The sequence below is a fragment of the Anarrhichthys ocellatus genome, unplaced genomic scaffold, assembly GCF_004355925.1.
Source record: "Anarrhichthys ocellatus isolate YVR2014 unplaced genomic scaffold, GSC_Weel_1.0 scaffold20, whole genome shotgun sequence".
NCBI classification, from domain to species: Eukaryota; Metazoa; Chordata; class Actinopteri; order Perciformes; family Anarhichadidae; genus Anarrhichthys; species Anarrhichthys ocellatus.
Genome location: NW_022280050.1, coordinates 850,141 through 872,498, shown reverse-complemented (window position 1 = coordinate 872,498; position 22,358 = coordinate 850,141). Strand labels below are relative to the sequence as shown.

Here is a 22,358-nt window from a genome sequence, read left to right as displayed (position 1 = left end):
GTGAAGTCGTCTATCATTCTGAATCTGACAGACAGTTCAGGTTATTGATTTTACGAGCGAGGCTTGGTGGGAGATATCTGCGGGTGCCATCAGAGACCAAAGAAGCTCCCACTGCAGGTTCACTAACTCTCTGAAACTTCCTGTGTTTTGTTCCCTGTTCAGACTTTAGTGACGTGTATAAAAAAGAAAAATCAATAAAAGACTTCAGGGAGGATTGTGAAACCTCTATCATGACTCAGCAGTTTTGAACTGATGAACTTAATGAGCAGCTTAACAAATAATTGAAGTCCCATTCATGGTGCTCATTGCATAATTGTGACTATTTTAATATGAAGAAAATAATGAAATATTGACAAACATTCTCAACAGCAATCAATCCAAGTTCTTGACAATGTTAACTATTATTCACTGTTCAGATGAAGAGTTTCCATGATAGAGTGAATATATTCCCAAAATGATCAACGACATTATCATTGTCACCGATAGTTGCACAGTTAACATGCCATTCTTTGTAAATAATGTTTGTGAGGATGTTACCTCAGGCTGCTTTAGTCCATCTAAATTAAGACCATAAATAAGTGTGAGACCATGACTCTGCTGTCATGCTCCATAACGTTGATGTGCGGTCTATTTTCCTTTCCACTTCCAGGGGGAACTTTAACAGGTGAGAACCTCATTCCAGAGTGCCCTCGAGCTGTATGCATACATACTGCACACCACCCCCCCCACATCACAACATGTTCTTCCTTTGGCAAACCAGTATACAGTAATTCAGTCAACTCTGTCTGTTTTATTCACATGTTTATTAACGCGTGCTTTTAATTCTGAAGAGAACTAGACACACAACACTGGACTGCAGACCAAAATGCAGTCAGAAATATCAATAATTCATGCTTTTCAGAGCGATATTAAAACAATGAAAATTGAACCCGACAACCAAAGGCTACCTCAGAATGTTTAATGAGCCTGCACCATCAGTGATATGTGTTGTTGACATGGATATGCATAAACACACACACATACACACAGACACACACTAGACCGTTACTGGCAATTATTTGACAAGGCAGACATTTCTCATTTGCTGTCTTATGAACAATGCGCTGTAGCATAGTGGGTCTCACAAGACAGAGGTATTACAGTGGACTTAGGTTAAGCTTTGATTTCCATACACCAGTGGTGGATACACTCTGTGGTTGTACCGCGCTGTTTCTTTAACACACACTAAAAAGAGAATGAACCGGCTATGAAATGTTATTTTAATTTGCAGTAGTATAGTATTAGTGTTGTCGTAGTCCCTCAGACTTGAATCTGTCTGCACTTGAGGTCATTAAAGTGTAAAGGTGTCTAGTGCAGATTTAACTCTGGGATTATGAAAGTGTACATTTTATCGGAAATGCAGTGGCATTTTCATGACATCTATTTTTATATTTTCATTTCTTTTTTTTTACTGCCACCCTCACAGAAAAACATTGGCTGACTTGATGGCGGTCAGCTTGTGGGCTTGATGTCACTGGCTGCTGTTATAAACAACGAAATGTTTGGCTGCACACCGTGGCTCTTTAGCCGGAGTGCCAGAATGGGTTCCGAAAGTAGTGACAGAATGATGGTCGGAACATAGAAACAGGACTTGTGACGGTCCGATGAATTTATAAGCCAGAGCTTTTAGCAGCGTGGTGCAAGAAAATGTCAAGCTGCTCACAGTATTTTGCCCTAAGAGGTTTAAAAAATATGATCAAAATCGAACCCCAATGCTGTCTGCTATTATAGGGGTGTGGACAGAATAATGTAAACTGTTAACGAAGAAAGATTTTCAACGTCCAATTATTCGTATATATATTTATCCCACTCACATCGTAGTTGTAAAGCTCTGTCGTCTGTCTTATGTTGCACATACGCTACATACTAGTCCAAGTTAAAACCAATATGACTGCCTTACTTTTATAGAAGGTTTTTTTATTTAGATTTATTTACTTCAAAGTTGAATGTGCACTGTTTGTGCACCGTGTTGTCTGACTCTGGACAGGTGCGTTTTAAATTGCCCAGTGCCAAAAGCAAACACATTGCTCCTGCATCTTCTCAAGCATCGCACACACAGACCAACACAACTGCTGAAAGCATATAGGGTTCACCTTTCCCATTTTTCCATAGTGGCATAAAACTGACAGAGAGCCTGGTTTACCTTCAAATCAACAGCCAGATCTGTTTTGGTAGACCAGGTCGAGTGATAAACTGGACGTGATTGGTGCCTGTCTCACCCAGGAGTCATTCAGATGGGGACTCACAGCACACGTGCTGAAATTGGCTGATTAGACTATTTTTCTCAGTTGCTTTATTGCACAAAAATGAACATAATAGCTATTTAAACTCCACACACACACACACACACACACAGCAAGTCATTCTTTTCAGGGAAGAGTCGCATTAGGGTGAGAATGTGTCGATATATCATAATATTTAGTGCCAAATGCTTTAACTATTTGAGTTCACATACACTAAAAGAGATACACAGGCATGCGTGTATGTCAACTCAACTCCTTCTAGTACAAGGCTTATCGGGCTCAGTCCTTAGCTAATGGTTCACCCTCATTCAAACTAAGACACTTAAATGAAACCTTAACTCCTTCCCCATAAGCTCATTTAAGCTGCAAAATGACCATATGACGCCGCTGCTCCACGCAGGAAATACCATCTAACTTGTGCACGCAGTGTCTCATGGTCAAGGAAGTGCAAGGTGGTGTCAACCAGCGTCCAGCCAGCACCCTCGACATATGCACGGGTGCGAGGGCCCGATCAATGCTGCTTGCAGCTTTAATTATGTCGACTAATTCTGTGTCTCTATTGTTTCAAATCTTGTATTTCTGAACCACTGAAACAGACAAACACTAATGTTCAAGTGTACAAGATTATCACTTGAACTGAAGACTCTCTTTCTACATAATGGAATTTACACCAATAGCTATATAACAAGGTCAGCGTGTGTATTCCCTCAAACCTGCTCGTTCTCTGTTTCATGTATTAATTGTTTCACCGAAAGGGTAAAAATGCACTTACTGTCTTCTGTCTAATGGAGATCAGAATCCCACAGTGGAGTGCAGGGTGTACACATTTTAAAACTTTTGGCCAAGCCTAATACATTCATTGATGCTGGTCCAAGCACACACTTTGGATAGAGAATGTTTTATTCAAAGAGAAGGGAGTCTCACCTTTATACTCTTGGAGGCTGGCTGATGTGGGCATGCACTACATGTATCTTTAATATCTCCATCTCATTCTTCATCTTATGGCACGGTATTTTCTCCTCTATTCACATTGTTGAGCTTCCAGGCTTTCAGGAAATAGACAACCTTTCTTCAGAGTAATCATTACCGATGGGGGGGGTTATCTTTCTGCTCCATTCCTGAGCAAGCAACTGGAGATTTGGAGCACAGTAAAACATTTTTGCAAGCAAAAGAAGATATATATTTGGTTTGAGCAAAGAAAAACTATCCTGTGCTCAGTAAATGAATTTGCGTGTTTGCTTTTAATGTTCAATAATAACCCCTCTCACTCAGTTTTACTCACACACTCTTGCTTGGTGCACTGGCAGACCACTGCACACCAGCTAAGTGAGAGGGGTTATTATTGCATGTCAATATTGATAATACTGTGGCAAACATGCAAATTCATTTATTAAACACAGACTAGATCTTTGTTTGCTCAAACAAAACATGTTTCTGCTTGCGTATAATGTCTCTTCAAAATGTAATGGATATGCTTGCAAAATATATTTTTTTCCTTGTGCTCCAAATCTCCCATTGGGTGCCCAAGAATGAGGCACAACAATAACGCCACAATTACCCAGACCTCTGTGCCATCATATCGGTCTCACAGTTTGCTTACTCTTGCCTTGGATGTATAATAGAGTTCCCCTTTTCAGTCCACTACACCTTCAACCTTGCTAAAGTCACTGGAGTGGCACTTGCAGTTGTTTGAAAAGGTTTTTTCATCTTAGCAGCACCAACAATGCATTCAAATAAAACCTTGGATACCTAGTCATCCGAATTATAAGCAAAGAAAAGGCCGTACATTTCTGAAAGCATTTATTGGAAAGTTCATATTCTTCAGCAGTATAGTTTTCACACAGCGTGGCTCAACTGAAAACAACAGTCGAGTTCCAGTGTAATTCTTTTGGAAGAGCATAAATCTGACAAATGTTTGCTGTTCGGCAAACATTTCATGATAAAATGCTTGCACATCAATGCATTCCTGTGTGTGTGTGTGTGTTACAGTTCCACTGAGGCTTTTGTGTCGTTTATGGAGTTGCAATGCTGCCGTTTTAATACTCACCGTCTGCATGACTTAGTCCCACTCTCTCCTATCAGCCAGCGGAGATGAATCAGGGCTTGCTGGATGCTTGCTGAGGCACTGACTGTGCTGGTTATTCTGATTCTCAATACATTTACTCAGCTTACACGCTGCAAAAGGTTATTCTAATTCAAAATCCCTCATCCTGTGGATGAAGACACATAAGGTTTTTTGACATCTTTGTTCGGCTGAGTCAGGCCCTCCGTGGTGCAGCTGATACGTTTGCCTACTGTATTTAGGTACTCCAGGGAATAAAGGAGGATTTTGAGAAAACATCATGCATTCCTGCTCCATGCTATTTAAAAAAGTGACAATGAAAAGGAAATAATGCTGTCAGACTTGAACATCACAGCTATACTTTTGACTTATTATCTAAATATTGTTTATATTTCAAGTCCTTCATTCCCATCTCAGTCTTTTCAAACTATCAGTGAACCGTATATGCTTTTAAACGCAAGATATCAACAATATTCTATTTCCTAATTGCACAAAAGGGCAATGATACATCAGCATAGGTTTGCAGGTTTGTCATCAACCTTAACCACCTCAACGGCTGCTGAAATTTCAAGCTTAAAGGAATACCTCATTCACAAAATGACCATTTTTATATAATGTACTCATCCCGTTTTACCACGAATTCTGGAAGAAAACGTAGTTTTTCTGCATGCCTCCATAGTGAACGGAGAACTGAGTAAATCTTTCGTGATTAAAAGTAAATGGGGTCCAGGTTTAACAGCAGTAAAACTATATCAACACATCCGTTTACAAACTCTCACACAACTCGTGCAGCATAATCCAAGTCTCATTTATCCAGTTCTATGCCCACTACTTCCAGAAAACACACATTTATACTATTTATTTATTTTACCTAAAATACTTTAGCCACCGCTGTTTCATACTTGCGCAGGCACGCTTGGAGCATGTGCGAGTAGTGCGCCTGCACAAGCTTGCATGACCCCATTGACTTCAGTTCATCAAGGGTTTACTCAGTTTTCAACTCCTCCATTCACAGTGGAGCATGCAACATAGAAGCGAGCAATCCTTTAAACAAGCAGATGTCTACACTTAGATTAGACATCTGCAAAAAACAACCCATTCTGCAAAAACAACAACTTTGTGGTATATTTCTGCAACAATAATTGTACAACAGTATCAGTATAAAGCGTCATTCAGATGGCATGTGGCACCTGTGCCGTGGGTCTACTGATGCGGGTGAGTAGACAAGGCAGAGCGTCGAGTCAGTTCAGTCTCACCTCTGCTGTAATTGTCTCAAGAACACATCTGCCTCTAAATCGGGATGCGTTTTACTTCTGAGGTGATAACATAGCGGGGAAGAAAGCAGGCGACAACTTAAACTGCAGCGGAGAGACATTTTCACAGGATGGTGATATGGATTTTTGCTAATGTAACGTAATGTCTCACCAGCAAGATTAAACACTACACTGTTGGCATGCACAGCATAGTCTCTGTCCAATTTTCCTTAACAGCTATGTTAGCTGATTATGATGATCAGTTATCTAAATTGAGGCCTTACGCTTAAGATTTTTTAATTCAAAATGTACAATTTGCAAAAAAACCTGCAGTCACATTTGACAGTGAAAAGAAATGTAAAAACAGAGACATAGCCCGCCTTTAGTCAAAGACTAAAGGCGGGCTATGTCTGATCATGTTGATGTATACTTGTACATCAACATGATATTATTGGCATAACTTTCTAACACACTGGGTACCCCACTGAGTCAAACTATGAAGCTCCACTACGAACGCTGTAAAAAAACATAGTTAACATTGTGAATTAAAAGCAGAACACTTGCTTCAGTTAGGTTAAAGAAAAACACATAGGTTGGGGATTCAATAACTATACGTTAACTAAGTGAGACGTAAACAACATACAAGAAGTAAGGGAGAACACGGGACAAACATCCCAAACATAACTTCTACAACACCTTGGGACATAAACGTGTCACGAACATTCCTACGCCAACAAAGCATGGAGAGGCTTCGGGTAACAACACACACGGAGCAGTTTGTTATTGTAACCTTTTGTTGAAGCTCTTGCATGGGTTAATCTTTCACACTTGTGTATCAAATTTGGGATCCGATACCTAATACTCTCTGTGTTAATGCTGCTGAATTTAGTGCACCACAAATAATCTCTCACAACAACTAAGCATCTTGCCATAGACTTTTGGAGTAAGCTACACGAAGGTGATAGTTTGTTGGGGTACGTTAATGTTGTGCTGGTAACGGATGACCGTGATGTATAAATGCGTGCCCCATTTTACTGATAAAAAGCCACTTGTGCTCTCAGAAGAGCTCTTCGGTATCTGTTTCACTTGCAAGATGGCAGAGGAGGAGTCACACCTGGGACCGCCGCTCCTCAGACATGATTCATCTTTGACATTCTTAAAATTCAAACGGTGCACATCAGAAGAAGTCAAATGATTAGCCAGTCCTTGTTGCATCCACCAGGGCTTTAGTAATGTTTCACCACAACAATGTCTCAAAATGCCATGAATATGACAATTAAGAAGAGTAAATAGATAATCATTTGGCAAATCCAATTAATTAAATATAAAATCCTTACCTGGCAACAAGATAGATGCTTTCTTTCCACAGAGTCCTTACATCTTAAATTAGGAAACATGCAGTGAACAGCTTCTAAAGGCTTTCTATGCAGTAAGAGCCTCGCTGAATCATGTTTGCGAGTATACTTTTCTGATGCCTGAGGTTCACTAACAGTTGAGACTCTGTTCTGTACCGCCTCCTCAGTGAGCCCAGCGAGATTCTTAAACTATAGGGGCCTGAGCAACTATGTTACGGTCAGATCAGTGCCAATGAAAGCGCTTGCTGTGGCTACGAGTGCATCACGTTACCTGTGCAAATCAACTTTGACCTGTATAACACTGCGATGAGCAAATAGTTAGCTCAAGATGCTTATTTTGAGACTTGTTTCTTCTTCTCTGGTTGCTCTGTCCAATTAGAAGAATTAGTAGCTGCAATAAAAGAAAGCTAACACCGTTCCATGTTTCAGTATATTTTACTGCATGATTACTTCTTGGTCACAGAACCAGGTCTACTGAGCCACACCAGATGTCAGCATGAAGCTGGTTTAATTGGGATGCTTTTGACCTGCCTGTCCAGTGGTGCAGGCAATGATGCCTGGAGGGGAACCTGTATACTTCATGCGTTCTGCAGGGAATAGTTTGCTACGTGCTATGTTCACATTCTATTTAAATAGAAAATGAAGCCTCAAACAATTCAGTTTGAAGCCGCCTAACAATATAGTGCAGGTGATACCATGGCTTGGTTAGGAAGCCAAAGTTGGGAAAAGTGTGCACCTTTATTCACGAAATAAAACCACACGTTGGCTCATTGGCTCCAGCTCAAAAGGTGCACACTGAATATTATGTGCTGCACAAAACCGCATATGATGAAATACACCGAATGTAAAGTTACGGCCATGATCCTGCTATTGAGATGCACCCCCCACAATATGGCTTGTCTCTTAAAAATCTTTCTCTGCCTGGTTTATTCCTCTTCATTTCCTGCTTTGAAAGGCAAAATCAATACGGCATGATGTCTTTCACTTCTCTTTCATCTCATCAGGGACAAAGACAAAATCTCCTTATTGTGTATATTCTGTGCAATATATAACAATAACACAAAGCTGGAGCATAACAAGAAAGCAAGTCATAGCAGAAGGATGGAAATTTACACCTCTCGATAGAGAATGTATAGAATTGTTACATCTGTCTATTTCAAACACTTTTCTGCCCTTAAGCAAATTGGGGTTTTTTGGTGGGATTTGATGTGTTTTCCTGCATCATGCCTTTTTATTTTATTTTTATTTTTTTATTAATGTTGCTTCAGAATTTAGCATCTGCGTATGTGTAATGAAAGCAGCATGATAGTGTGCCAACACCAAGGGGAATGTCCACAGGAAAATAAACTCTTCTCACACTATATTTATTTATATATAAATAAAATCAACTCTTCTCGCGTGTTTCTTCAGGTTGAGAGTAATGACGGAGGCTAAGAAACCAAAATGAATAATCTCTCCTCCATTCAGGAGCAAAAAGTTCCCGGTCAATGTATGAGTTCCAGTACATAATACACGTGTGTGGTAAATGCTTAAGGCTAAGCAACGCAGAAGGTCATGGCCCTGCATTCTGAATGTATGAGAATCAGTTCAAAATCTGGTGAAGCTCTCTTTAGTTTCAATGCTCCTCGTTGCAACGATCGCCTTCCGGAGGGCTTGAGATGTCTGTCACCTTTCAATAAGTTTATTTTCTTAGTTTTTTATTGAATAGTATATTCAGTATGTGTATGGTTCACGCTACTTGTTGTATTAAATGCATTTTTTCATCTTTCTTTAAACTTGTGCAGCCGAGGCACACTAAACAATCACTCAGCGTCACATGCCCAATACACAGAGGAAGGGCATGTGCTACTATTTAGGTACAGAAGGCTGACGGTTTAAAAGAGGTGTGAAGGAATCCATTACTGTCAGACTGCGACAACCATCCCTCAGAATGCGGTGAGGGCTGTGACCCTTTTTTCCCCGTTTTTTTAAAGCGGTGTAATAATATCTCTGCCCTAGAATTTCACAGCAATTCATACGCTTACATAACTCAAGCAACACTTACGCAAGGGTGTGACCACAGAGGTTTAAATGCTGAATACTTCCTCTTTTCAGTGGAACTGATGAAGCCTGTCAGATGGACTCGAAAATATTGGTCTTTGGCCAAGAGAGACATTACTGGCCCTCTGGTGATGTTTTGGACAGAGATCGGGCCCATAGGAGCGATTTAGATGATCACCTTGGAATGACGGCCATGTTCAAAGAAGAACTCACATTAACTTTGACATGGTGCCATTTATAGATATCCCCTTGAAAAGGTGGAACCATCTCTGTCAAACTACAGCAACTATGGATACACTCTTAAAAAACTATTCAATTAAATTAATAATTTCTTTTTTTGGGGGGGGTATTGACAATAGTAACTAGCGTCCACTGGGGCGGATCATAATAATGTACACTGGGGCCCGTCGTCTACCTTACACTTCCTCTATGTGGTTACCTAATAAGCTTAAATAACTAGTCTTACATATTTGGTCTAAACTGAGTTAAGGCCAAGATTTTTCACATCATTTTCTGTGAAAAAAAAAAAAAAAAAAAAGATTAATTTCCTGTAACTAAAAAATGACTCAAAAACAAAAACAACTTAACATTGGAACATCTGTTCCCTTCCCATGTCATTACTCTGCTTGATGATGTGGCTGAAATGTCCATATTGACCTAATGAATGATCTTGTGCGTGTCCACGCTCATTAAGATCAAGCCATGTTCCAAATTTTTAATTGTCATTTTAATGGTTCCTCCACGTAGAAATCATATCAAGGCCTGTGCTGTTCTCTCGACATAATCCATGTTAAAAACGCAAAGACGACAGAAGGAACGTGGATCAAACTAAAGCTTTAGTCGTTTATCCCCACACTATATATTCACATCTACCTCATTTCGTTGCACTATCATTGATTCTTCCCTGCCCTGTTAGGTGATAATGAAGAAATAAGTCCTTTAAACATTGGAAAATAGAAGTCTTTAAAAAGAGCAATTACCTTGATATGAGATTTAATGTCATTGCTTCAGTGTGAGATATTCTCCTTCACAGGGAGCATTATGCTCATCGATCTTCTATTTAGAGAAAGAAAATGTATAGCAAAAAAAAAAAAAAAAAAAGTAGGATTTTACATACAGTATATGCAAGTGCATACGAGAAAGTAAGTAAAAGCTTTTCCTGATGCTTACCTAATCTGTCTTTGGGGAGATTTTGCTAAATGTATTTTTAAGAATGTCAATTGTTTTCATGTTCGGGTGGGTTTTATTGAATATCTGCAATATTTCTTCTCTTTTTTTTTTTTTTTTTGTAAAGTAGTCATTTAATATTAAGTGCATTCCTCCTCCCTACTCTGCCATTCCTTACAAAAACAAACAGTTTTGTAGAGGCTTTTTCATGTCTTTCCAGAGCCTGTCTGAGTCCCTAGAGCCGCTGGTGCATAAACGGGCAAAAGAAAGCCGAGCGCTGCATGCAGACCGAACACTCGCAGTCTCTCTCTCTGAGTTCCACAGTCATTATGCCACACTCCAGGGAGACTCGTTAAAAACATTCTAGAGATGCAAACTTTCATTCCATTTGCAAGTTATCAGAGCAGTTTGTCACAGCCAAAGTGTTGTGATGTAGCCTTGGTGTTCCCATGAGGGCTGTCAAAGTGCCCACCCCTTCCCTTTCACTTCTTGCACAGCTCCAACTGAATGCACTTACTCTACCTCCAGCAGAGGCCCTGTTAAGCCCTGATGACAATGATTAGAAGGATCAGTGGAAGCTCTTTAACAAGCAACATGAGCTAGAGCAGGTTAGATGGAATAATATATGCTCTTCAAGACTAGTTTAGAGGTTTTTTGTTGTTGTTGCTGTGGATATGGGGCACAAGTACCCAGTCAATAGCAGCCCTTGAGTCACTCTATCAATATAGGCCATCCATCTCTTTGCTCCCAGTCGTTTTTACACAGCTATCACGCCACTGAAGAGGGAGAAGGACAAGCCAAGAAAGTAATGATGTTTGTGATGAGCCTCAGTGTTGACTGGAGTCGAGCTGCTAAATCCCCGGACTCTCACCGCCAGGCCATTACACACCCTCAGTGTGATCCCCATAAGCTGGCAGGGGGGGGGGGGGCTTTCAGGGGGCAAAGATGCCCTTATTTGAGGTTCTGGTGACCACCAGATCAATGAACCCTGTCAGCACAACCTGTGCGTTTCATCTTTTCAATTATATTTGTAGTGCTCACTTTTATGATTCAGCTGTTGGCCGTCTTGTTTTTCTTGCTGCATCTCTTCCTTCAACCCCCCCCCCCCCCCCCCAGTTTCAAATACCATGCTGGTGACCTTTTGAAGGAGCAATAGCCACACTTGGGTCATTTGAGATGATCCCTCACTCACTGTTCATTTCCTAATAAAGAGACATGCATCACTAGGACCAGCAGACAGGTTGTTGAAATGTAAAAGTGAACTACAAATTGGACAGCAGTGATAAAGGTATACAGAGACTGTACAGTACGTTCAGTCAGGCAGTGGTCACGGTATAAAAATGTTCAAACCTGTAGTTGTCATCTTTAATTAAACTGCCTCTGGAACCGGAGTATAATACGTGATGAATAACCTTGAGAAGAATGGTTCCAGGCTACAACATTAAAAAGGCAGTTGCATGATATAGCTTAAGGAGAGGGTGGCCGTGTTGCCTTCAGGGACAGAGCCTTCAACACAGGCCGAGCGGGGACAGCTGACAGACAACAGTGGCTGTCAGCCTATAACCCAAAAAAATAAATCTCCTCAGCCCTCTTGGTTTTAATTAAGAGCTTAGCAGCGATTTCCTGTCACAGAGGCGCTCAGTTGTCCATGATATGACTACATTGAGGCTGCACTGCTTTAAGATGTTTGGCAGAAGTTGATCCGAGGACAAATTGGCAGCGTTTGGTGAGCCAACATGTTGATCCTCATTTCCATATTTCACCTGGGTGCTAAGCCCAGCATTAGAGCGGTCTTCCATAAATACAACGGCAGCAGAGCAGAAAAAAACAAAACAAAAAACTGGCCTGTGACAAAATGCTGCTTGAAATGCAAAGCAAACATATCACTTACAATTTGCCCAAAACAAAAACAGCGCATCTATTGTGCTCAGCACAGCGCGCCCTGGTTGGAGGCGGGTTTTCTTCTTTTTTTTTTTGCTTGAAAAAAACCTGAGTAATTATCTCAAGTCTCTTCTCATTGAAACGAACCATTGCCCGGTCTCCCTCTGTTTTCTGACAGCATTATTCAGATGAGTTGTGCATTGCAGTCTGAGTTGTGTTTACTGACCAAAGCCGCAGTGTGAAATCCAGAATAATTGCTCTACACAACTCCCCTGGCATTCCCTGGCACATTGTGCTGGGCTATTCAGTTCAAGAGGGAAGTCCAACTGAGAGAGAATTTTCCAAAAATAAAACAAGTTCGTTTTTTTTTTTCTTCTGTTTTTCTCTGACACATTAGGGCATTGAAAAAAGTAAAATTACAAAAAATTATTTTGTTATGAATGCTACAGGATAATGAGATGAAATCATGGTTAGTCACTGAGGGAATGACACATCTGGCCTCCTGGTCACTAAAGAGACAAGTCTGTCTTGCTCAGTGCGTTTCCACACATTGAGATACAACTGGGAGAAAGGTAAGCTTTGGGATACCTACTGTATATCCAGCAGCATATGTCGTTTTAAAAACGGGAGCAAAACAAACAGATGTGTCAGAGGCACAGTGTGTACAGCTCATTATACCAGAGCCTCCCTCGATACGCAGCCGTGCTCGGTGCCTGCACAAAATGACATGCAGGGAGGAGCGCTGTGTGGTGTGAAGTGAGGCAGCGTTGGTAACAAGCAGATAATGGTCTCACCAAAATGGCATCGCCGGTGCTTTGCACAGGGAAGGACTGGGGAGCGTCGCTGCCATTCAGCACTGCACGCGCTCACAATCAAAATCTCAAAAGCAGCCGTGTTTCTCTCCTCCTTCCCGCATGTCACTCTCCATAATTGTTTCATGTTCTTTAGAGGGACTAAATGAAACCAAAAAGCAAACAAATCCTCCGGGGACAGAGAGAACACTGGTGTCGAATGCTTTGTAGTTGTGCCTGTGTCTAATACTTTCCAGTCTGGTTTCTTCAAAATGGCTTTTTTCCTATTTGAGCTCTACTCTTAAACTGTGGAAGGCTTTAATGGAAGGAAAGAGCATATTTTAAGGGCTTACTGCCATCTGTTGGTACCGAGTGAAATTGATAATCAGTCAATACTGTTAGAGGTACTCTGTCGTGTACAGTATATTCCTTTGGATTAGAATATATTACCCATCCGATGTAGCAAGGCCATTGTAAAGACACTGAGTAAATGTTACCGAGATCTAGACAATTCTTAATCAGTTTCACCTTTACTTACAATACCTCCTACCATAACCACTCCAGTGCATTCAAGGCCTGGGTAACTGTCTGTGTGATGGTTGGTGCTGAAGAGAATCATTTTCCTCTGAAAGATGCACAAACATGTTCAAGCATGTATGAATAGATCCTTTCCAGAGGAAGAGATAATGGTCTTGATTCAACACCACCTAAGTAAAAAGTATAAAATATAGAATATTTGGTTGGGGGAAAATCAATAAAATGTTTCCTGACACTTTAATATCACCTGCAATGCATGTGGTTAAATATACACTCAAAATTTGTTTTGCAGTATGGCAGTAAACCGAGCGGCTCGTTTCTCAGCCTTTGTAAGATGACTTGTCGTAATGAATGCGCATGGACCTCCGCTTTTATAACATCTTGAATCACAATCTCGCTCCTGCATGCTTGGCTGAGCCATAATTACCATTTAAAAGTGGGATAGCAGAGAGGTGAGCAAGCTGCTTGTTTGCTCCTCAGGTCACGCATGCTAGGCTAACTTTCTTGATTACGCGAGGCTGCAGCAGATCAAACAATCAAGCATTGAGGGAACACAAGTTGATCTGTGACACAACAGGGATTTCTACAAGAACCTTTCAGTACCACTGGCTGCGTATTTAGGACTAAAATAGTCTTCTAATTGCTCATAATATCCCCATTATGCAACTTCACACTACAACGGTGATCTGACATGACTGTAACAGTAAATCCAGCAGTAATGAAAACCATTAATTTCCCCTTTATTTTAAAAAGTCAAACTGTATGGTAAAGGAAAAAACAATACACTTGCATGGTTCTGTTTCGTAAGATGTAGAAAACATTTAAAGTTCATTTTGTGGGGCATTGCCACCATGACTGCTGCTTGAAATGGCATTTTTTCATCACCAATAATCTAACAAATTGGCAAAAAATTCAAAGTGGTCACATAATTGGCAGAAATGTAAAATGAGGTGGAGAAAGCCGTTTGCCTTTCAGAGGACCAAGATATCATGGCGACACAGACAGACCTCTGGCAAACAAGAGTTCCATGACTAAATAGAACAGCTGTGATGCCTCCAAACGGGCCGATTTCAAAGGGAAACATCCGTCCAAAAAAAAAAGTCCCTCTTTGTTAAATAAAAGGGGCTTCGATCTATTCAGCTAAACGTGGTTCTGTGACCGGCTCTTGTAGGAGTATAAAGAAGAGTACAAGTATTGATTCAGAAAGTAAAGATGTTGGAAATGAAAATATTAAAGCCCTTACATTACAGTTGAACTAGTTATTAGGAGGTAGGGAATAGAGAAAGAAAAAACTAAATACAGACAGACTCCTGCAACGAGTCCTTCTCCTGCATCTGGTGCTATGTTAATGTAAAAGTAGAAATCAAGATGGTAGTCATAGGTAGAGGTCCTCAGTCTGCCTCCTCTTCCTCAGACTCAGACTCTGGAAAAGTAAAAACAGAAAGCAGTCAGCACTATGACCAGAAATGCACAATAAGCATTACCACCAATGTCATATAAACTGAGAAAATAAAGAATACATGGGATAAATCGATACGTCCGTTTGTTCATCAGAAAAAAATGAGACGCAGCACAAACCCACGGCATGTTATGGTGTACTAGGGCTGTGAGAGGTAGAACCAAATACACCATGCGATCAGGGCAGATAAAGGAGACGCTTACCTTCCTCTGCGTTCTTCAGCCATTCAACAAACTTTTTCATCTGTTCAAGGAAAACGCTCTTGCCTTTGGCAACGTGGGCTTCATTGTACCACTTCAGAATTGCTTCCTCGCCCAAAACATCCGCTTTGAGAAGAAACAAAAAAAAAACATTAAAAAAAACCTGAATCTATCCAACATGATGCCAGCAGCACAAATATTTCCACAGGTGCTAGAAAAACAAATGTCACCCGGCAGGTTGAAGACATCAATCAAGACAAACTTTTGGCTATAATCTCTGGCCATCTGGCATCGTTCACGCGTGGCTTCAGAGCTTTTCCACTACAAAACTTTTTCCCCCGCAAACTCGAGGATGCAAAAAAAAAAGAAAAAAAAAGAAAAAAAAAAAAAAAAAAAAGGGAGCTTTATAGAACCACATAACTTACCTTTGTAGAGCAGCACCACAATCTTCTGGAATGCCTTCATGAAGTGGATGTTGTCGTAACAGTACTCCTGGATCTTCAGCAGGAGAGTTAGTTCAGAGAGGCCCTGGGAGGTGAACGCCTTCAGCAGTGGGCTGTATTGCTGAGAATGTAGAAACGGAGAAATCAGTTATATTATTCTGAATTCTTAAATCACTTTGCCGGAGAAATGGCTTTGGGTTAGTAAATCAATTATCTTCTCTGCTAAGTCACCTTTAAAAGTTTGATGGCTTGTTCTGTGACCAGCTCCTCCTTCTTGTTCCACTCCACCGAGCTCATCACGCTGGACCAAATGAGTTCAATCATCTTCTGCTCAGAGATGTTGTTCTTCTTGATTTCATCTCGGACGTAGAGGATGATCTGCAAGACCCGGGTCCAGGGATGGAACACAGCATTATTGGAAAAGCGGGCTAACAATGGCCAGCTATGCGGAGGCTTATTGCTTTAGAAAGCCTGCAGAAGTCTGAGGTACGAGAACCCTGGCAGGATACAGAGGCTCGCAGGAGCAGAAACTTGTCATTGATTCACTGCTTCCTTTTCTCTGGCACTCCTCAAGACAAACGGGTGAAGAGGTTAAGAAGAAAGTAATCTTAAGCTTTGTTTATACTCTCGCTCTGAGCATGCACGGAGGCGTATGTACTCGATATGCTGTTCGTTGCATTATTTTCCGAAACGCCAGGGCGTACAAACAAAATGAACTGAGGAGATTCAAAAAGACAACGAGTGTAACCAGCAAAAAGCCATAACCCGACCTCCACAATGCCGAGGAGGGACTGTAATTATCTGTAAACTCATTTTATATTCATGTATTACTTTACTGCCTTTATACAAGCCCTGTAAGGAAACAAGTCAAGTACTACATGCATTATAAGTGAACAAAGGTTAAATAGCCTGTAAACAATTTGATTTGGCTGCAAAATATACACTCAAAGACTTAAGACCTCCTGTTTCTAAAGCACCTCAAAACCAACTGGCCTCCTTTGTATAATCTCCAGACATGTAAATGGTGATTTTATCAGTGAACCATCAGTGACGGTCACGTGATCGCACGCGCCAAGTTACAAAAATTCAGAGGTCAACGACCATGCGCTGCGACCACTAGAGGAGCCTACGAGCACCTTGGGCGGGCCGAGATAGAGTCGTTTTCTGGCGCACCGGCTTCACTACGGCGAGTACAAACTAAGTGCCAACCCTCAGTGGTGTCGATACGCAAAATGGGAAAAACTAATAGGGCTTACATCTTTGAGGGGGTCCCCACGTGACATCTGCTCCTCAAGCTCCTTCTGCAGCTCCTTGCGAGCCCCTATGGACTGCTGGTTTTTGGCAAAGTCCGAAAGCTCCTCCAGTCCGGCGTCTGAGAAGTACTTTGAGAAGTGCTCACAACTGCGCTTGTTGGCAGGGAACAGCTCCTGAAAAAGCACACAGTCAGATATTGAGGCAGACCCGGTTCAGTCAGACGAGGTTTCTTCGGCAATTAGGAGGCCATTGTTCATTAATTGCCTGAGTACTACATGGCACAATCACAGCAGATTGTTAATCATATTTTCATCAAACAATCATATTTAGAGTGCACAGGCAGTCTGACCCGTACTGCAGCGGGAAACAATACTTCATCTGAGCCTCGTCATTCTCACCATGAGCCTGCTGTCCATGCCAACCTTTCGGAGACTGGAAGAGACGGAGCTGATGTCCTTTTCAGAAAGCCAGGATTTGAAGAGTTTTACAGCGAAGCACGCTGAAACACCTGAACAAATGCAGAAAAACGGGAGTCAGCTGTTGTGAACAGACCTGCCAGGATAAAGTTAGGCCTGAGTATTACATTGGCAAACAACCTCCCAGGATGCGATTAGTCAGGTTTTACCTGGAACAATGCCTAAAACAAGAATGCACCCAACTAAATTGGTTTATACCACAGGTGTATTCAATAAGTTGTCATTTTTTATATATAATTTCAGTGAACATAATTTCAGCAACATCGCAAAAAGGAAATGCTTAACAGCTTTCTTCTTCCAGTTATCTTGTGAGGTCCCGATACATTAAGCCACATGGCAATCATTGTGTGCCAGTGGGACCAACTAAAGCCACCCATCACAGTTTTTTTTCTTCTGCAAAAACTCAAACTGTCATCTGCATCCTTTTGTCAGACAATATCAATTCATACTCAAAGCTTTAAACAAGACGAATTCAAACATTTTCACATAAATGATGGGCCATTTTGTCTTTCCATAACGCCGGGTTCTCTCTTTTGATTAGGAATGAGGACTATTAACTTCTTATGTGGGTGTAGATGTACATGTATATGGGTCAAATAGCAATATTGGCCTATAAAATGCAGTATTGGTTGGACTGTAGTTTGATCAGCTGCTCTTTGTTGGCACTAGTTCTTTGAGGGTAGCTTGGCATGTCGGTTTGTAAGCCTGTTTGCTTATCTATGGATGGATGAAAGTTTTGAGCATTTGTGACTGCCAACTGATTAATTTCCCCAAATGTTTAATTAGTGTAGTAATGGTCTCGTCATTGTAATTGCAAAGGATAATGCTTACTATACGTGTCTTTCAGGAAAATACAGTAAACTTGTGTTGATTTCCAGGAAAGTAACTAACGAGAGCAAAACAAAGATCTTACTCAACATCTGATTATTTAATCTCAGTCCAACTATTTCTACCTGCGGTTCTTTTCTGCAAAACAAGGAACGACACGACTAGGCACGCCTACGAGGCAGAGAAGTCGGTACCTTCTTTGACAAGGTTCTCATTGAAGAGGCTGCTGAGAATGGCTGCAGAGAGGTTGCCGTTGGCCAGCAGAATTCCTGCCAGCATGGCTAGCTTGTTGCGCTCAGATTCAGTGAAGCCCTTGAGGAACAGCAGCAGCTGCCAAAAAGCAAATTAGCACATTTAAGTTGGAATAACATGGTCATGAATTCAGAAACTTGACCTGGAAAAGTACTAAGTGTTCCTGTAAAGGTGCCTTTAGCGAATGGCAAACCTTTTTAATCTCCTCCTGAAATCCTTTCTCCAAGTATTTGTAACGCCGGATGAGCTTGTTAAAAACCTAGAAAGAAACAAACAATTCTTTATTTGTACCAACTGGAAAAAAAAGTTGATTCTTAACTTTCCTGTGATAACAGTGAAAATTGAGCAGGAATGTAATGGTATCCACCTGGGCATATGCCTGCATGGTCTCCATGTCCTCTTGTGCTTTGAAGAGACAGAACTCTGTGCGGGTCATGTCATCAGACAATGTACCCCCTGGGGCTGAAAAGAAACAACACAGTTTCAGAACTTTGTGATTGTTATGCCGTGTTCACACCAAACGCAAATTCATCGCGCCGCTGGTCTCGCCGGGGACCATTTGTGTACATTCGCGCGAATCGCGCTGGACACACCGGAGAGGGGGCGTGGCTTATCACCCTGAAAGCCGTTCAACTGTCCGCCATTAACCATGGAAAAAATAACCTCCATTTCTGCTTAGTACGTGTTGTGGAAGTCAGATATCCGGGGAAGCTAAACGCCGTCATGTCTGGGTTCATAATATTGTTCAGAGGAGCTCCGTGGATTTTATCGAGCTGTATTCACTGTGTCTAGCAAGCCACAGGTCACTGTTTACTACAGCTGTATGTACACAAAATAAACCGATTTGGCTGCGATTTAACGGCAATAAACCGATAAAAAGGGACTCCGAAATAACTACTTAATGATGCCGTTTTGTACTCGTCTTCTCCAAAAAAACGGGACTCCTGAAACAACTACGTAATGATGCCGATTCGTAGGCTACTTGTCTTCTCAATGGAGTGGATGGATCGGTGCTAGGCTAACATTGTAGCAGCTCCACCAACACTCAGACTAACGTAATCTAGACGTAAATACGGCAGCGTCTATTCATTGTTTGTACCATATGGTTCTCTCACTCACACTCACACACACACACACACACACACACAGGTCCGGTCTCTATTGATATGAGGTATCGTAGAGCTCTGGGTGAACACAGACGGCTACAGTATTTATTTCCTGATTCAACGGCAGGAAGTCAGTGATGACGGGGGGGAGCAACGTAACACTGATAGGCTATCGCGCCAGGGCGTAACGTGAATATTTTGGCGAAGTTGAAAAATTTCAACTGACGCGTTTGGGGCGATTTGCCGCAAATTCGCATCCATCGCAAATTCGCGCCACGCCAGTCTCATCGCATCTGTGCATAGACTTTGTATGTAATCTACTTGCGCGAATAACTCGCACCGCGTTTGGTGTGAACGCAGCATTATGCTCCACAACTCCACTCGGTTGCTTTACATTATTGTGTGTTTACAAATGCAACAAAAACAAAACTGAAAGAATATAAAAGCTTTCCTGGGAACTATTGTTTCATGACAGTCTTCAGCTCAACAATGTATGAAACAAATATGACAAAGAGTCCTGCCTCTTACCCAGCATTCCACCAGCCACCAGGATGTCGAAGAGAGTCTCTACATAGCGTCGGTAGTCAAGCTTGGCACCAGAGGAATCAAGGAACTTTGCGACCGCTTCCAAATCAGTGCCAGATTGGTTCAGACCTTGTACGATGCTTTCCTGAAACTGGGTGGGGTCAAACCTTTCCTTTTCATCTGTTAAAAAGACACATTTATACATGAGTTTATCCTGCCACTTACGACATTCTAAAAGTCATGTTCGGGGACGCGTATATACATACACACACACACACACACACACACACACACACACACACACACACACACACACACACACACATTATCTTCCTTGCATAAGGCATTAAAGTAAAATCCTAGAGTATTCATATTTATGTATGCGTGTGCGTGCCTACTCTTGCAGTGAAAAACATCATCATTTAAACTAAATGTATTTGCCACACAACAGTGTTTGGCCAGATAGCATTCTTTAATATGCAAAGTGGCAAATTAAATGTGTTAAATATCTAGTTGGTGAACAAATGGGTGTGCTCTTCAGTTATAAAACCATACAATCACATTCCTGTGTCTGATCGTAGACAGGTATGGCGCTGGATGGAAAAGTCAGTACTATGAAAAGCTGGAAGACAATCAAGCACGTGCTCTTTGTGAAATCTGACGGAGGCCTACTTGTTCATTAAAACTAGAACCTCCAAAAAATATCTGTGTGCGGAACTGTGCGATTCACTAAAGTGGGTCACCTCTTTTCCGGGTTTTGAAACGCTGGCCTGTTAGCGTAGGCTTCTGCTGCCGTTGATTACTCATAAAAGACACTCTGAAAGACAAGAGTAACGGAATTAAGATCGGGACACAAAAATACTTTGTAATTCCATAATATGCATTGAAAAAAACACTTTAAATAAATGATAACAATTCTAGCCATCACCTAGCTTAAGTTTATTTAAAAACTGAAGACATCGTGCGACACAACATTCAAAGGTGAAGGCCGTTTTTGAATTAGCATTCATCAAAATATAACGTTAAATGTAATGGAAACAGACGAGGGAACAACACTGGAGTTAGCACATTGTGCATGGTAAAACAAGCTAGCCATCCGACATATTTTAGAGCGCAATGTAATAATCATTGGGTGCCAATTTATGCATAATTTAGTTTTACCAGCATAATGGCAACTGTGTAAAAGCAACAGTCTTGGGCGTTCGTCTAACCATGTTCACCGTTATGGTGCTAATATATCAAACGACGTGTAGTTAACGCAACTATCTTTCAAAATGTTGGTTGATCAAGATCTGGAAAAATGGCATACACTTTCACACCAACGAATTGACGTTAGCTCGCCATGTTAAAGCCGTGGATGTCTAACTTCAAACACGGGGTAACGTCGATGCTAACCTTAGCTTAGCTTAACTAGCTAGCTACAGTCAGCCTGACGCAGTGCCGAAATAAGCTTAAATATAAACCGTCGCTCAATTACATCGAACAAAGACAAACTCACCGAAATCCTCTTTATGAGCAAAAACAGTCCGTAAAATAAAAACTAATACCACTGGTGAACCGTTACAGTCAGGTAACGTTAGCAGTCAATCCCAGAGAAGAGGAAAGTGTGGACGTCACAACGCATGCGCATTAACACTGATTCTATGTGGGTCATTACACTTGTGTGGGGTGAACACGATTCACAAACTGTTAAAAACTGAGAAAATATTGTCGGAATGAAAATAACCATGGTGAACTTAATACCGAATTTTTGTATTCAACACAATATGGTTTAACTTACCCTCTACATACTTTGCAAAATCGATTACTAACGTCAACCCTTGCAATTAACCCCCCTGTACAGTTCGTAGTCATTGTGTTTAGTTAACGCTGGAATGAATAGGCTACGCGTAGCCACCTATCTCCACAGCGCTGTGTCAGCGCTAAAGGAATGAATAGATGAAAAAAAATCTGAACAGGGTCAGTTTTCTGCTCATCAGGATTTTTAACCCATAGACTGTGTGTAAAGTGTATATTTATATATAAAGTACATATGTATTAAGTCATACAGTATAGGGTTTAACCATATCTAGTGACACACCAAACTGACCCAGAGTTAGTAGGCGAGCATTAAATAATGGGTCAACAAGTCGTTGCTATCTATCATTAAGACACAGGAGGGGGATGTTGTGCTGTCGGGTGGTTGGGCTACCAGTCTATGGGATGAAGGGAAAACTTTAATGTTGCGTTACCATTCACCTCGTAAAGCTTGGTTCTGAAGGTTTGGCAACTATTGTTTCGCCTTGTTCTGGCCAAGATTGACCTTTTAGCCCAACGACTGCCTTTGTTTACACATGCAAAAAAACATGTTATCAGTCCATTCATCAAGTTTTCGTTAATATTCCAGAAAGACTATTCTCGTTTACGACAAGCACACCCTCTGGCCCAAGGTTGGGTTATCGGTATGG

The 22,358-nt window shown here is 41.3% G+C and overlaps 1 protein-coding gene across 1 annotated transcript; it reads right to left on the bottom strand.

The window, feature by feature from the left end:
* Positions 1-10,196: 10,196 nt before the first annotated feature.
* Positions 10,197-21,530, bottom strand: LOC116389692 (basic leucine zipper and W2 domain-containing protein 1-A-like). The gene is made up of 12 exons (XM_031858598.1): positions 21,410-21,530; positions 20,655-20,728; positions 19,915-20,091; positions 18,648-18,742; positions 18,474-18,539; positions 18,223-18,358; positions 17,123-17,232; positions 16,727-16,897; positions 15,702-15,848; positions 15,453-15,591; positions 15,031-15,153; positions 10,197-14,791 (listed from the first exon to the last, which is right to left on the bottom strand). The coding sequence occupies exons 2-12, from the start codon at positions 20,716-20,718 to the stop codon at positions 14,760-14,762; spliced, it is 1,260 nt and encodes a 419-aa protein (XP_031714458.1). The 5' UTR covers positions 20,719-20,728; positions 21,410-21,530; the 3' UTR covers positions 10,197-14,759.
* Positions 21,531-22,358: the final 828 nt, after the last annotated feature.